Genomic DNA, 18,143 nt, shown 5'->3' on the forward strand with positions numbered 1-18,143 from the left:
ATAGGTGGCATTGATGAGGCGGCACTTATGGGTACTGATTAGGTGGCATTGATGAGGAGGCATTAATATGCCGCACTTATGGGCACTGATAGGTGGCACTGACATGTGGCACTGATGAGCACTGATAGGCGGCACTGATGGGCACTGATAGGCGGCACTGATGGGCATTGATAGGCGGAACTGGTGGGTACTAATAGGCGGCACGGACAGGCGGCATTGATAAGCACTGATGGGCATTGATGCGTGGCACTGATGGGGGACACTGATGGCCATTGGTGGGCAGCATTGATAGGCGGCACTGATAGCCAGCACTGACTGGCATCACTAATGGGCACTGATTGGTGGCACTTGTGGGCACTGGTGGACAATGATTGCTGGCACTGGTGGGCAATGATTGCTGGCGTTGGTGGGCAATGGTGAGCACTAATTTCTGGCACTGATTGGTGACATTGTGGCGCTATAATGTAATCAGGGCACTGATAATCAGTGCCCTGATTACATGTTTTGTTGTCCCCTGCAAAGAGATGCCGCTGATCGGCTCCTCTTGCCACACACTCTGTCAGTGTGAGTCTGTTTACATGTGGCCGGCTATGATTGGACCCAGCTGATCACATGGTTAAAAAAACGTGGCTGTTCTGGGACGCCATCATATGACACCATTCCAGAACAAGAGCCGCACCGTCATAATGTCATTTGACAGTGGGTGGGCGGCAAGTGGTTAAAGTGATTGTAAAGTCTTGTTTAAAATAAAACAAAAAATATCAAACATGTGAGGCCCCATACACACGAGAGGATTTATCCGCGGATACGGTCCAGCGGACCGTATCCGCGGATAAATCCTCTCGAAGATTTCAGCAGATTTCTATGCGATGGCGTGTACACACCATCCCATTGAAATCCGCGCCGAAATCCTCTGGCGATGACGTGTTGCGCCGTCGCCGCGATTATGACGCGGCGACGGGCGCGACGCTGTCATATAAGGAATTCCACGCATGCGTCAAATCATTACGACGCGTGCGGGGAATCCCTTTGGACGGATGGATCCGGTAAGTCTGTACAGACGAGCGGATCCATCCGTTGGGATGGACTTCAGCAGATGGATTTGCTGAGCATGTCAGCAAATATTCATCTGCTGAAAATCCATCCCAGGGGAGATTTATCCGCGGATAAATATCCGCCGGAGTGTACACACCATAGAATCTATCCGCTGAAACCCATTCGATGGGATTTATCTGCGGATAGATTCTATGGTGTGTACGGGGCCTTAGACTTACCTCCTCTGTACAGTTGGTTTTGCACAGAGCAGCCCTAATGCTCCTCTTCTCGAGTCCCTCTTGGCCCCTCCCTCTGGTCGAGTGCCCCCACAGTCAGCAGCTTCCTATGGGGGCACTGGAGCTGAGTCACAGCTCCGTGAGTCCATTCAGATACGGAGCACCGCCCCAGCCCCGCCCCACCCCCTGTCTCCCCTGTTTAGCTAAATGACTTTGATTGACAGCCCCAGGAGCCAGAGACGCCGCTGCTGTGTCTCAGCCAACCAGGAGTAGTGTCCCGGATGGCTTAGACATTCATGGACATCGCTGGAGAGAGATGGGGCTCAGGTAAGTGATTAGGGGGTGATGGGGTGTCTGCTACACACAAAAGGTTTCTGCCTTTAAAAAGGATTAGTCTACAATAGACATACAATAGCTGTAAGTACAACACATGCAGTATACAGTAAAATACATACAGTATGTAGATATCTGTATAACACATAAATGATTATAATCCAAATAATACTATGTCAAGAAAAAACAATAAGATATTGGTGTTACTGTAACTGTACATTTTCTTGTTTCAGCTCTGTGTGGGCTTCAGCACCAGCATTAAATGGAGGACATGTTGCATCAAGTGATGAATTACACAGTTTACTGCAAGAGGTTGTATCAAGGAAAGGATCTATTGTGATTTTCCTCCAGGACACAGTATGTATCTTACTGACATTACAAGTGAACACAAGCTGAAATACTTGTGTAATAGGATTACTCTGTGAACTCTTCTTATTTTCTCTATTTTCAGCTAAGCATGGATGACATCACATATTACAGCACAGTGTCTGGAAGTGAGAACCCACTGTATAATGTGCAGGCAAGTTTCTACATATGCTTATTTAGGTGTCACGATTTATATAATCACAGAATCACATCACACATCCAGTTTTAAATTCCTATGCTGACCTCTTTTCTACCAGTTTAAAGCTGAATTTTGGCCACCCCCCCATGCAATGGGGTTTTGCCTGCACTGCATGGATTAACTGCTCATTTTTGTCTAGGGGTTCGGAGAAATACTCACCTAATTCTGCAATCCTCGAATCCTCCAAACCGGTCAAGTTGTCTTATGCGGTGGGCTTCTCCTGACGTCATCATGCCCAGAGACCAGCTCTTGACATGGAAATGTCAGGAACGGTCCACCACTGGACGTGGTGGAGCGTAATTTTCCTGCAGGATTGAAGTATTGGGTGAGTATAGGCTTTGTGTTCACCCCTAGACAAAATTAGCAGTTAACCCATCAGTGCAGGCACAGCCCTACTGCATGGGAAAAGTTGACCAGAGTTGAGCTTTATGTCTGTTTTGGCTCTCATGCTGTGATTAGTTTGTAATTTGCTCACTCAAATAAACACAGAAAAATATATTAATAGAACAGGAAAGGCACACATAGATAGGTCAGTATACCAAGCAGCCGTCCATAGAGAGCACACGGGCACCACCTCCCCTATCCATGCGTCCGGCCCCCTGATATATATATATCAGTGTTGACAGACCATGGATTTCAATGTGGCGGGGTGTTTTTTTTGAAGCGCCTGATTAAAGCCAGAGGATCTAATTGGCTTAAAAAAAAGGCCTCAAAGCGCAATGCTCTGTGCTCCGAGGCCACTATTTTTTTAAGCCTTTTATCCAGTTGTGTGACCATAGTAAATACATTTTTGCTATTTTCACACTAAAGTTCCTCCCCGCCAATGAGCAGGCAAGTCTGTGAGACCTGTTTCCTGATCAGGAAGCAAGTCTGTGAGACCTGTTTCCTGATTGGCCAATGCGTCAGACGATCCTATTGGATGCCTAGTGCTTTGGCAGAAGAGGAGACACACAGGACACCAGAGCCACCGCGGCCGCTGCCTGCACTCCAGGAGAGAAGGAAAGGACACCACAGCCCTGCGGGTAAGTGCCGGACCACCCAGGGGGTAGAGGGGTGTTTTTTTAGTGCCGTTCCCCCGCCTCCGGAGAGGGTGTGTTTTTATTTGCTGCCCCCCCAAAATAAGAACCCACCAGCCGCCACTGCCAAACAATACAAAATTCCCCAGCAATCCAGAGGCATATTTAAGGCAAGGCAAACAAGGCGGTCGGCTCTCTTGAAGTAGCAATTGGAGCAGCTTACTAGCCATGTGATTGCTATTACAAGCAGCGGGAGGTTCCCCTTCCCGCCGCCCTTCCACAGCTCTCTCAGGCTCTCTCAACCCACCAAATGATCAGCCGGACAGCCAAGCAAATACAGAAAAGGCTTTGATTATCTGTTTGTAACAGTAAACCGGAAGCAATGACATGACATCACTTCCGGTTTACTCGGAAACCATCAGTGCTAGTGCTAGAACAGGGATCTGCCAATGTAAACAAAGCAGATCCCCGTTCTGACAGAAGAGTACAGTGAAATCATCTGTTCCTAGTGATCATATTAGAAACACCTCCTTAGGACACACGTAACCCCCTGATTGCACCCTAGTCATTTATACAGTAATTTGTGCATAATTTTAGCTCTGATCACTGTAATAATGTCACTGGTCCCAAAAAAGTGTCAAAAGTGTCTGACCTATCTGCCACAATGTCGCAGTCCCACTAAAAATCGGAGTGCCGCATCGCAAAAAATGGCCTGGTCAGTAAGGGGGTAAATCCTGGTTAAAGAAAAAAACCTGTGCTGCAAAGGCGAATGCGTGTGTAGGTCCCGCATTCATGCACACAGCGATCGTCCTCCACATGTGAGGTATCACAGCAATACCTCACATTTCTAACACCAGATCAACTCTGTACATCTAAAGTAGTAACCTCCAAAGGCTTTTAAAGCATCACCTTTGGATATTAAAATGTACATAGTTTGCCGCCGTTGCATGGGCAGGCACAATTTTGAGGTGGGGCAATTTAGATGGTGGTGGTGGGGCAATTTACGACTTGCCTAGGGCAGCAAAAAAAACAAAATACACCACTGCAGCAATCTAATTAGTGAGCACAAAAAAGACAAATTAAATAGTTTCAACAGGTACACTTGCTTTCAGTATATTTTTTGCTATATGCAGTTTGCTGTATGTCCCAGTTTTAGGCTGACTTCATACCTATGTACAGTAATACCTCGGATTGCAAATAACGCGGTTTATTAGTGTTTCGCAATACAAGCTATTTTTTTTTTTATAATCCTGACTCCATTTGCAAGCATTGTCTCGTAAGACTAGCAGGATTTATGTCTCTGGGGTGTGCCATACCGCATGTGGCCAGTGGTATGGGGTGCTGATGATGCTCGGAGACCACTCGGAGACACTCTGGAACACTCAGGAGACACCAAGGGTCTCCGAGTGTCTCCTAGTGTTTCCGAGTGTCTCCGACGCCCCTGCACCTCTGGCCGCATGCGGTACTGCATACACCAGCAGTGGCATTGGAACCAATTATCTGAGCTTCCATTCATTCCTATGGGGAAACTCGCTTTGTTATACAAGTACTTTGGATTACAAACATGCTTCTGGAACGAATTATGCTCGTAATCCAAGGTACTACTGTATTACTGTTGTGTAACATTAACCTGTTAATTCATTGTGGTGTCATTCATTTTTAAAGGCACCCAATGTACTAAAGGAACGCACCTTCAATGCTCCTGTGTTGTAGCGCATGGCAATGCAATGCATGGTAACACAATGTAGTGTGTGGGGGTATGCTGTGGCTGGAAGAAATTGTGAATGAACAGCCTAAATGCTCAACACACTACGGAGGTGTTTGACATAGCAGCGTCGCTTTACAATTATTTGCAATTTTATGTAACAGCGAACGCCTTTTTATTATCCTAAATATTGAGCCAGTTAAATTAGTTTTTTTGTGCTGGAATGGAGTGCTGGGGAATTTCTTTGTAGTTTCCAATAGTTTGATTGGCAGCAGGGGTAGAAAATGTATCATTTAGAAATCCTAATCACCATCACATTGGTAAATTGCTTTTCAGAGGGTGGTAGAACAGCAGCCTGCCAAATGTCCCTATTTTTTTTGGGGGGGGGGGGGGCTGGGTTTTGACATGCCAAAACTGCGACTTGTACAATCCTTTCCTTCTGTCTTGTCAGGCTTTCAGTGGTCATACTGGGGGTAAAGAGGACTAAAAAGTGCCTGAACCAATCATTATTACTGCCTGTTTGAACAAACCCTAGAAGCCAGGTTAAAATTTTCACCTTTTGAACCTCATTGATAAAAATCTAATTTGATAAATTTACAAATAATAATAATAATAATAACGATAATATTAATAATTTCACTTTTTGGACCATTTTTTAAAGCCTTTGCAGTATATGCACAGGAAACATATAAGTATGCATGATAAGTATGCCTGACAGAGTCCATGTCAGCCTACGTGTGGGTTTATCCCACTTCCTCTCCACTGCTATAGGTCCCCACTTCCATAAATTTTGGCTCGTGGCCAGAGACTACCTTTCTAACCTTTTTCCCCAGACCGGGTGCTTATCATACTCATGCTAGACTCAAATCCCAAACTTACGTCGGTCTTCCATAAAAAAAACAAGAGATTGTCCTTATTACTTTCAAGGCTCCAGAAGCTACTGAGGCTCATCCCCTAGATGTGGGGGAAACACTAATGACTTGTACACACAAGCGGAATTTCCAATGGAAGCTTTTCATCGGATATTCCGTCCGTGTGAATGCCCCATCGAAAATTCCGACTTCGGAAAACCGGTCATGTGTACAGGGCATAAAGGAGTATCTTCAAGCTAAAATCGATCAGATCATCTATTCATCCTTTTCTCTGGGAAAAACAAGGGAAAACGTGCCTTGTCCAGAATGATTGTGTCCTAGATTGTCCAGACCATCCAACAGGCCTATAGGGCAAAGGGATTGGCTCCTCCAGAAGCGGTGATGGCACACTCGACTAGGGGTGTCTCGACACGTGGCTTCAGTCGTTGTCTGCAGGGCAGCCTCCTGTGCCTCTAACAACACCTTCATGGTGCATTTTTGTATAGAACCGGCATCTTTATCCGTATTCCCACCCATGTGGTATTGGCTAGTTATTTCCTACACATAGGCTGCCATGGAGTCTTTCAGGAAAACTGAAAACTTCCTATCAAATACTTACCGTAATTTTCCTTTACTGATGGACTCCATGGCAGACAGAGATCCCATCCATTGGTTAAGAGTTGACTAGTTACGGAACGCAGTCTCTGGCCATGAGCCGAAATTTATGGGAGTGGGGTCCTATAACAGTGGAGAGGAGACAGGGTAAACCCACAAATAATCTGCCATGGAGTTCATCAGGAAAGGACAATTCCAGTATTTGATAGGAAATCTTCTGTTATTTGTCATGTCCTGAGTGTGTTACAATATTTTGCGGTCTTAAAAGTTGTAAACATAAATGGACACAATGGTTTAATTGTAGATTTCAATCCCCAAAGACTGGGACTTATGGGAGGTGTGATCCTTCTATTATACTAAATAGAGGGACTCTTTAAATTTACAGTATTTTACTTATCTATGCAATAAAAAGTACCTATTCTTCTTAACCAGAGACAGAAAGTTTTCTTTATAGCGTTATTAAATGTTTTTGTATTTGAATAGTTATTTAAAGGAGGAACACCAGCATAGATCATGTGAGTTTATTAGTGTTGTTTAAATGGCTAAATGATAGATATGGCTAAATATAGTCACTTTCAATACAAATTCACTTTCAATACAAATTAATTATCCACAACCATCAGTGTGTTTACTTGCCATGAATCACTTACAGCCCTTGATCTTGACTCCTTTGACAGATGACCTTTACATGAAATAATTTGCTATACTTAATTCTGCTACTACTGAATGATCACTTAATACATTTTTCATGTTAATATAAATCCTTCATGTATTATTATTTATCACAGGACATTATGGATTCTTCACCAGCCTCCCTAGTTCTTCCTGCAGTTGACTGGAAGACAATTCGTAATCTGCATGGATACCTTAAAAGCCAAGCTGACTGGAATCTGATCAGTGTAGACATGTTAAATGAGCCTTTATTACATCTGGATTACACTAAACCAAACTTAATTACAATAAATCTACAGTCAATACCAAGGTACGGTACATGCTAATTTAATGATAATTGTGTTTGCTCCTGGAGCTGCAAAGCTTTAGTAAAATGCTGTTTTTCTACATTTCCCTTTGCATATGATTAGGTATTCATCTTGTTTGCTATCATTTACCTTGCAAAGTGAACATATACTTTTGCTAAATGAATACCGTGTAAGTATTTGATTGCTTGGTATTCAGAAAGCCAAACACACTAAATACAAATTAAACAATATTGCTAACAAATGGCCAGCAGTACAATCCCTTTGCCCTATAGGCCTGTTGGATGGTCTGGACAATCTAGGACACAATCATTCTGGACAAGGCACGTTTTCCCTTGTTTTTCCCAGAGAAAAGGATGAATGGATGATCTGATCGATTTTAGCTTGAAGATACTCCTTTATGCCCTGTACACATGACCGGTTTTCCCTTCGGAATAAACATGCAGTTTTATCTGTCAGGACGGTTGCACAGAAGTCGATTGATAGACTACAATGGCCACATATGGATTGAAATTCTGCCGTTCTCTGCTGAACCGGCCAAATTTTGTTTCATCTATGGCCGCCTTTACTGTGAATTAGATACCATATTTAAATTTGAGTACACATGCTTTAAAAACAAATATATCATAGATTAAATATATCATTATTATCAATTGGAAATTGGTTTATCTACACCAAATGGACGTAACTTTCATAAACAATAGAGCCTGTTCACCCAGGCACAGTGAATGTTAGTGATTATGGTGATCCCATGTTTTTTTGAATATCTAATCATTTGCAAGGGGGTTTATTAAAAGAGATTTTTTTTTTGTGTGGAATCATACTTACCTAGGTGGATGCAGCATCGATCCAATGCTGCATCTGTTCCTCAGTGCCTTTAACACTGAGAACCGAGTGATCCCATACCGCAGATCACTTGGTTCTCGTAGCTCCATGAGCAGAGAGCTGCTGACTGTCAGTCACCACTCTCTGCTCTGCCCCCCCCCCAAGCTCACTGGAGCGCTGGGCTGTGGAGGGAGTGGGAGCAGTGGGAGCACCTGGCTCTGGCTGAGCCGGGTGCCGGTCCAGGCATGTGAGTCGATGCTGACTCCATTGTCATGATCTTGCCCGAGCCTGGACCGGATCTGTGGCGTCAGCCAACAGCGGGCTTCAATCAGCTGTCTGCTGAAAACGGGTCACAGGAGTGCAGAACAAACTGCACTCCTGTGATCCACAGGAGAAGTACAGCCAAATGAGCTTTGGCTGTACTTCTCCTTTTAAAAATCCTGTATAGTATGCCATTTAGGGTCCATGCACACTGGGCTGAAAAAAACACTACTTCTACAGGTGTTTTGCCTGTTGAAGCTGCTCAATCTTATCCAATGTGTCCATGCACATTAGGATGGGGCATTTTTTAAGCTCAGCGTTTAGAGGCAGAAAAAACCCTTCTGGAATGAGTTTTGAGAGGCGTTATCTGGCAGAAAAAAATGCTAAACACTCCTAAACATTCCTAAACACTAAAATGCTCTATATGAGTGTTGTATTTTGGCCCAGTGTGCATGGAGCCATAAAGCATAATTGCTTGACATGTTTTTAATTTCTAATGGAAATTGTGGTAACTGTGAATGTCATGTGCAGCTGTTACCTTCAAGTGGAAATAAACCCAAAACCAAATATATAATATATTGCATCCTGTTAATCTGTGGATGTGGGGGTCGCATTCATTTCCACTTTTTAGGGTTTTCCCTCTGTTAGTGGTAAATGGTTTGTCTTACCCCTCTAACTGCTAAATATTAAAGAACAGTGTAACGGAACGTCCCACACTCCGCTTGAGTGCTTCCGTCATTTACCGCTTCCTATCAGTCTGGATATAGATATCAGATATTCCAGCTGCTCACAAGCAAACAACGAGACAAGACTTGTTTGTCTGCTGAACATGGAGTGTTTAATAGAACCAAGAATACAACCTTATAAACAGTTTAAAGAGGAGGTAACCAGAACATAAATTAACATGAGCTAATTAACTAATCATTTACCCAGACTAGGCGACTCATAGATATGACCTTTTTAGGGTAGACGTCCCGTCTCCTCGCTCACCTGCTATACAATACACATTATCATAAGTGTAAACACAGGACATCTTCACACAATAGCATGGTCAATTAGCACAGAGAACAGACAGATGGCTGAAGGGGATGGCATTAGCATCTCCTTACACTGTATGTCCCAACAGTATGAATCAACCACTCTAATGGCATATACAGGGTCCCAGGCATACAGCTCACAAAGAGCACCGTTAGCCCAAATGCCAGGGCCCATGATCGAAAGGCAAGAGGCTAGCATTTAGTCCTCTCCAAAAGCCTCTGTCCCAGGTGAGTCTGTCACAAACAGCTTGTTCTGTTGGAAAACATTAGACTTACTGGCCAGACCGGGAAAACCGAGAACTGCCAGGAGAACTTTGGTCGGGAAAACCGGCCGTGTGCATGCTCCCTCGCAGTGTTTCCCATAGGAAAACTGCGGGGGGGAAAAAAATGCTGGGATTCGCAGCGAGAAAAAGGAGAACATCACATCATTTTTTAAACCGTAGTTTTCTTGTCGGGAAACCTGCTAAGGAGCATACACACGGCCGGTTTTCCTTGCCAAAGGAAAACACGGCAGTTTTCCAGACGGGAAAAACGATCGTGTGTACTAGGCATAAGAATTGGAAAGCTGCAGTAAAATAAATGTTTGCTTTTGGGTTTAATACCACTTTTATGTGTATTTTCAGCTGCCCTTCCAGTTTAAAGGTCAGTAGCCAATCCTACAGTATATCCTATCTCTTTGCAGTACTGGTAGCCTTGACTGTTGGATATAGGTATATTTTTATGAGCTATCCATAACTCAGGCAGAGAGGAATACAGAATGACAAGATTCCGACAGAAAGCTTGACAGATGTGTGTTTGTCAAAGTGCCCCATATTTTTGACATTCATCTCATGTGGTTTTGATGCTCAGTAAGCTGTATCTTGGATTCCTTGATATATGTCATGTTATGTTTTCTTTGTCTGTTACCTAAAAACTTTAATAAAAAATATAAATATAAAAAAAGAAGAGATACAAGTGTAGTATTTTACCAAAATGTGGTGATGTCATCCCAGTCCATAAAATAGAGTTTTTGGATTCTCCTTGACTTATTCAACTGTACATCTTTGTTTTAACTAACACAATTTAATTTTTTTTTATTTCCGTCTGCAGATCCAGTCAAATATATGCTGCCTACACTTTCTCTGAAAATGGTGAGTTAAAGATACATTTAAATCTGAAAATGTATTCCGATTTTTTAATGATAGCTTCTGCTTACAGTGGTAGTTCATTAAACAATTGGACACTAGTTCTCTTCTTGTGTTAGATGTTGCATAATTTGCAAATATCTTCATCCTATGTCTCATCCTATATCCTATATGCTTCACCCTATATCTCAAGGGGCCTCCATCTCTGCAGGTGTCCCACACTTTTCAATATGGAATACGCAGAAAGCCTTCTCCCACATTACAACACCACAGTAATGATTTTAGCTGGGAATGCAGATGGGAACATTTGGAAGGTGTTGTCAACAGAGTCACACGAAGACATAACAAGCTAACAATTCAACCCACCAGAATCCATCCAAAACAATTATAAATCAGTTTAAACTGGATTTATTTCTACCCCTAAAAGGATTATTTCAGCATTATTCTCTATTTCACAGGATTCTCTATGTAACCAGGGGTAGGGGATGATGTCAAGGTATCTTGTCTATGGAGTGTGTTGGCTGCTTCCTTCAACCTTGGCCACTGCAAGAAGGGGTGGATTTTGTGGACCTGGTGGTGGCCATGTGTTGCTAAGGACAGACTGGCAGCAGTGAAGAACCAAGAATCATATTGATTCACATACAGCAGCAACAGTAATAAGGGCCAAGGGTTAAGCTAAGTCATAACAGAGAGCAGTGAAATCAGGAATCAGGGGTCAAGCTGATTAGAAGATAGGAGAAGCAGGCGGAATAACCGTAGGTAAAGTAAATTCTTAACCAGGAACAACAGGAAAGAAACTGGGATATTCATCAAAGAATTTTGGGAGCAACTGAACTTTACTAAAACTGTCTAAATGCAGTGAACACAATTTTTACTGAACGACAGATAATGGTTTGAATGTTAAAATATGGCATTAAAGCAGCCAGTTGATGCTGGTTTAGACCTAAAGCACATGTCTAGCATCAGAAAGACAATTCCACTTAGAAGGAGAATGGGAAGACATTGACTTCAGGAAACAGCAGAGAAGCCACAAGATGCCAGGACCAAATAAGAGATTGGATGGCCAGCACTGGCAAGCACTTGTCCATGGCTAATGATAAGAATGTATTGAAAACAAGGCAAAGTGAAACTGACTTTTATGTTCATAGGGGATATTGAGTAGCCTGCTGAGGTTCAAGTGAAATAATTAAGTTTGGGTTGACTTAATGGTTAGTCCAAATCAAAACAGTTTTTTCTGTAATCAGTAAATGTCAGGAGGCTGAATCTCTCTTGCCATTATCACCATGTCTGAGGCCTTGTACACACGACCGAGTTTCTCTGCAAAAACCAGCAAGAACCTTGCTGGGAGATATTTTTATTGCCGAGGAAACTGGTCGTGTGTACATTTTCGTCGAGGAAACTGTCGAGAACCTCGTCGAGCCAAAAAGAGAGCAAGTTCTCTATTTCCTCGACGGGAGTCTGATTTGGCTCGTCGAGATCCTCGATGGGCTGGTTTTCGACAAGAAACTCAAACGTCTGTATGCTAAGAAACCCGCGCTTGCTCAGATTAAAGTATGAGACGGGAATAAAAGTAGCATTTGTAATGGAGATAACACATTTTTAAAGCTGTAACAGACTGAAAAGTGCAAATTGTCTCTTACCAAACTTTTATCTAACACGCAAACACATGAAATTAGCAAAAGCAGCCCCAAGAGTTTAGCCAGTGGAATCGAACTTTCCCTGCCGTTGTATGTGTTGTATGTCACCGCGTTTGAGAACGAGGAGATTTTGGCTTGACAGTGTGTACGCAAAGCAAGCTTGTCGAGTTCCTCAACAAGCCTAACAAGGAACTCGACGAGGAAAACGATGTGTCTTGCCCGTCGAGTTTCTCGGTCGTGTGTACGAGGCCTGAGTGTCTAGATTGACAAATCTCCTATAGCCATTGTGAGAGTTCTAAAGCTACCTGTTGGAGTTTACATGAGATCGATTCCTATAGGAATTGGGAGTGAGACTCCATGGTGATAAAGGGCAGAACTGCAAACTCCAGTAAAAGAATATCATTGTTAAAGTCCCTGAAAGAAACAAGTAACATATTCAGCTGGCAAATATCCAAAAGTTAAATATCAGTTTTGAGGGGACTAATCCCACAACATGCAAACATATTCGCCAGCACACAGAGGTTCATTTAGAAAAACGTCCAGAAATTCTTTAATGCATAGAAACGATCAAAACAGCAACGTTTCGAGGTCACACAGGACCTCTTCGTCAGGCAAATGATGATCATTTGCCTGACGAAGAGGTCCTGTGCGACCTCGAAACTTTGCTGTTTTGATCGTTTCTATGCATTAAAGAATTTCTGGACGTTTTTCTAAATGATCCTCGGTGTGCTGGCGAATATGTTTGCATGATTGCCTTTCCGGTTCCCAACTGATAATAGCTTCAGCACCCTCCTTTCTTATCGGCCATTTTCCAGGAAGGTGTGCAATTGGAATATTTTTGAGACTAATCCCACAACATTTCGCTCTCCAATGATAATGTTTGAGACCATGGAAATGGAAGCTATAAAGAACCAACTTGTTCCTTATACATTTACACATAAAATGACTTAACACATTTTTTTAATTCTATTTCTTGCTATATAAAACGTGTTGCTTTCAGTACAGCAAATAATTAGAATGTCTGTGTAAAACAATTATTTTCCATCCCGAAACTGCTGTTGTACTTTTCAGTAGATAAACTGAGAATCAAACTATTGTCAGCCATAACTGTGTACAAATGACAGTATGTTAGCAGGGATTCAAATAAAACGAAGGTTGTTCTTTGCTAAACAGCAAAGATTGGTGACATTCTTGGTAGCTATAGCTACAGTTGCCTTTTCTGTAGAATGCTAAATAATTAATCTTTGTCTCTAAGGGCCTCAGAATGCTTTAAAAGGGCACATATGTTTGGATGGTAACATACTTCACGTTTTTTTAAAATAGTGTTATTAAGAAGATGACAGAAATTACCTAATAGTCCATTGAAATATCTTTGTAACTAGACACAGTTCAACAGCATTCATTATAAACACTGGTATATATCCAATGCACCATACATGGCAGTGGCCTAAATATCATCTAACATTGATGATAGTAAAATATCTTGTTATAACACCACAGTGGCAAATAAATGTTAATATATATAAATAGATTAAGAATACTCATTATATGTTCAGGCGCTTATTCCTGTAGAATGGCGTAGTAATTGCACTGTTTCTTTCTCTCATTAGTCAGACAAAGGGGTACCAATACAAGAATGAGCATTACAAGCACTGACCTCTTAGGAGACATTTATCACTTTCTCTGGCATTTGTTTTGCCTTTGTATTTGAAATACCATCATAATAATAATAATAATAATAATAATAATACAAAAATAATAATAATAATGTAGGAGTAACATTGTTTGTAGGATAAGACGTTAATGTTCCATTTTCACACTATTGCCGCGTACACACTCTCGGAATTTCCGAAAACAAATGTTCGATGGTAGCTTTTGGTCAGAAATTCCGACCGTGTGTAGGCCCCATTGGAATTTCCAAACAAAAATTTGAGAGCTGTATCTCAAATTTTCCGACAACAAAATCCGTAAATTTCGATCATGTGTAGACAATTCTGACGAGACAAGTGTGAGCCAACATCCGTCGAAAATTTATCCACAGTTTTGTTGTCGGAATGTCCGATCGTGTGTACGCGGCATTAGTGTTCACTGAGCTTAGTACATGGGGTGTACCTGTGTTCAAGAGATATAAAAACAATACAGGACTTTTCCTTGAACACAATTGGAACATTGAGGTTAACGCAGCTTACCCTTATATTCAAATCGCAGTCTATTGTTAGTATGGAAGGTGAACACGTTTTGATGATGAACAACCAACCAAAACACTGAAGACCCATTCACACCACTATGCTGTGGTAGATTGCCCCAAAACACCTTCCCAATGCACCTGCTTTGAACTGCACGGCAGTGCAATACCATGAAAAATGCGACGGGAGGCACTTCGATAGAACACCGGAACCATTTTCGATCAAGTTGTGGTGCGTTTAGAGAGCTCGCATGGTGGTCACTAATTGCGGGTGCTCACTGTATCACTCGGCCCCGCCCCTCAGCGCGCCGCGTCACTGGATGTGATTGACAGCAGCGCCAGCCAATGGCTGCGCTGCTCTCAATCCCATCCGCTCTAGCCAATCAGCGGCCAGGCTGAGCGGCAAAGAGGATCTCAGGACCGCACAGGACTTTCGAGGGGTCAGGTAAGTATAACGGGGGCTCGGGGGGGGGGGGGCGTCGTTATGCAATGTTTTTTCACCTTAATGCATAGATTGCATTAAGGTGAATTTTTTTTTTAATTTACAACTCCTTTAAGAAACAGAATTTTGTATTTACTTGGGTTATCTTTGTGTAATAATAACATTTGTTTGATGAGTCATTTAAGTGTGACAAATATGTGTAGCGCCCCCTTACTTTCAGTATGGGCACTACGCTAAAGTTAGTGGGGAATGGGAGAGTTATTTTGCTCCCATTCGCAATTGGTTAAATTGGACTTCTGTCATTCCAGAAATGTTCACTGGGTCAGTCTGTGCTCCAGGGATGCGGTACCATCCCTAGCCAGCAGTTGGCACCAGAGGGGTTCTGGCAGAGCAAGTTTTTCCCAGCAGCCAATCAGAGGAGTTTTTCCCTCGCAGGGCATGCTGGGGAAGGGTATATCTGTGACAGGTGTCATGTGCTCAAAACTCTTTGCGGGGTCCCGGTTCCAGGTGCGGCATCCACCTTCGGGGTGCACGCATCCATGGACCCCGCCGGCGCGGCCCACCTGGCCAAAGTTGCAGACTACACGGAACCTCATCCGGAGGTAAAAGGGGACTCCAGTGACTTGCTGGGTCCCCAGTTCTATTGAGCGGATCCCAGGCTGGGTGCCATTCGATTGGGGGGTCGGCTTGAGGGGAACTCGGAGGCAGGTTGTCCAGCGGGGCTTGGATGAACCAATCGGGGATCTGGTGACCGGAATGCTGACAGGTACGCTTTGCTGTCATCCGGTGACCTATTCTAAAAACCTACTGGGAGGATTCACTCCATTCATCCATTTAGCTCACTTAAAGTAATTGGCCTGTGGCAGAGGCCTTAGAGCCAGTGAGAGAGATCTGTTCCTTCCAGCAATCCAAAGTGACACCTCGGCTGCCAGGCTTGTGAGAGGGGTCTGTCCGGGGGCACTTTACCCACTCAGAAAGAGTGGTGACGAATCACAATTTGATACTACTGAGAGCAGGACTGCTTGGTTCATATGCAGGCCTGATACCGCAAGGTTCTTCTTTTCTCTTCAACACCCTTTCTCTTCCCAATTGATGTTGGCCGTGTTGGCCTGGAAATAAAGCATTGGAAAAACCCCTATTCACTGTTTGGACCTTCGCTCACTACTTTGATTCTACAATTGCACCCCTGGGCCACATCAAGATAACTTAATATGCCGATCCCAACAACAAATCAGCGGCTCCTCCGGGGGTAGTGCTACATATGCAAAAAAAATTTAAATCAGAAAGGGGAGTAAAAACTTGTTCATGCAACTGTATACAAAACCTGGGTCATTGAAATTCAAAACATATCAATTTGGATACCCAGTGTATAGTTGCATTTAATTTAGGTTACCTAATTGACATTATTTTCATAACCTGCTTTATATATAAGATGTTTAAATGACATTCATGGATATCTAAGCAGATATTTTGGAAGAATACTAGGAGTGGAGGTATTAAGCCTGAATTTGCTTAGCAGCAGCAATGTTTTCTGTCCTTCAGCTGGCTACCTAAGTGATAATCCCACATTTTCCTCCAGTGAAAGATTACATAGATAAATAGATTGTGCCGAAATTAGGCATTAAATTCAACATCTCTGTACAGACATGGAACCATTTACATGATACATGGTTGTAATTGTTTTTTAGTTAGTCTTTCACATATTGTATAGAATGTATTTTTGTATTGGGCAATAGTACTCTTTTAATTATACTGCCATAGTATATATTTTATCTGACTACAGTTACATTTTTTTAAATTTACAGATAAACACATTAAAAAGGTCACACAAATTCTGCAAGACAGTGGAGTCAATTTCACTGCAATTTACACTGCATTGAAACCTTCCAAAGTAAGTAAAATACAACTGTATGTGTGGCAATGGAATGGCAGTTACAGGGCCAATATATCATGTCCTTTGGGCTCAATGCTAAATTTTCAAAGTTTTTCCACCTCACCGGCCTCCCATCTATGTCCAGGTTGATGAAAGGTACGCAATTGAGGTCAAAATATGGGTTTGAATTATAAAAAAAGGTTAAAAAAAATGCCTGAGCTTCTGAACATCCAGCAAAATAACTCATTAAACTGTTGAGGTGATTGTCATGTTGATGGTCGGGCCTTCATGAACCCTGGTCATGAAAAAGTTAAAGACTTCAAGAAACCTTCTTGAGGTTTTTACTGTATAGCTTTTCTATAGAGTTATAGCAGTATACTGTATGTTGAAAACAGTTTCCTAGATGAGATTACAGCAACAAGTCTTTCCTGATAAATTCAGAGCAACTGATGAGGATGGATACCAGAGATTAGATGTATATTACAATCTTGTCTTTACCAATATATTTTGCTAATAAATTTAAACTTTGGGATTTGTGAGAGGATGATATGATGTAGTATGCTTGTTGCAAATTACAGGGAGTCCCGTGACAGCTCAATATAGATCATTCAGGCATGGTACCATGATGTGCAGAACACCAGTGATTTACAACCCCACCTCAAAGGACATAAGATTGCAAGGGACACATATTTATTGCTGCTGTGAAAACGGCACACTGCAATTTCTACTGACACTACAAATTACTATTGCGTGGAGAAATTCACTAACCACAAAAGACACAAATAGCAGAAAAAACCTTGTTAAGATACTGGCAGAAACGTAGAAGTCAATTGAGACCAATTTAATAGTAGGGGGTTCGCACTAGAACCTTCGAACGGACCGAACGTTCGCACAAACATTTAGAACCCCATTGACGTCTATGGGACTCGAACGTTCGAATTCAAAAGTGCTCATTTTAAAGCCTAATATGCAAGTTATTGTTGTAAAACGTCTTTGGGAACCCGGGTCTTGCCCCAGGGAACATGTATCAATGGAAAAAAAGTTTTAAAAACGGTAGTTTTTTCAGGAGCAGTGATTTTAATTATGCTTAAAAAAAAAAAAAAAAAATTAATTTAAATATTGTACCTGCTGGGTGTCTATAGTATTTAGTTTTAAAAGTGGTCATTTTTTTTCAGGACTCCTGAACAAACGACTATTTTTAAAACTTTTTTCCATTGATACATGTCCCCTCGGGCAAGACCCGGGTTCTCAAAGATGTTTTTACAGGCATACTATAGACACCTAGCAGGTACAATATTTAAAGGAATTTTTAATTTATTTTTATTTTTTTATTTAAGCATCATTACTGTGAAACGTAACTCGAATTTGGCGCGAACGACCCGTTTTGTTCGTATTTCGATGAACGATCGAACATACGATGTTCGAG

The 18,143-nt window shown here is 42.2% G+C and overlaps 1 protein-coding gene across 1 annotated transcript in view; it reads left to right on the forward strand.

The window, feature by feature from the left end:
• LOC120931843 (V-type proton ATPase subunit S1-like) overlaps positions 1-18,143 on the forward strand; it is a 130,108-nt gene that overhangs the window by 31,927 nt on the left and 80,038 nt on the right. Inside the window, exons 2-6 of the mRNA XM_040343715.1 lie at positions 1,838-1,961; positions 2,056-2,124; positions 7,145-7,338; positions 10,546-10,586; positions 16,650-16,735. Coding sequence (XP_040199649.1) covers positions 1,838-1,961; positions 2,056-2,124; positions 7,145-7,338; positions 10,546-10,586; positions 16,650-16,735 — 514 coding nt within the window. The remainder of the gene's footprint in view (positions 1-1,837; positions 1,962-2,055; positions 2,125-7,144; positions 7,339-10,545; positions 10,587-16,649; positions 16,736-18,143) is intronic.

This window comes from Rana temporaria, chromosome 3 (genome assembly GCF_905171775.1).
Source record: "Rana temporaria chromosome 3, aRanTem1.1, whole genome shotgun sequence".
In the NCBI taxonomy this organism is placed as follows: Eukaryota; Metazoa; Chordata; class Amphibia; order Anura; family Ranidae; genus Rana; species Rana temporaria.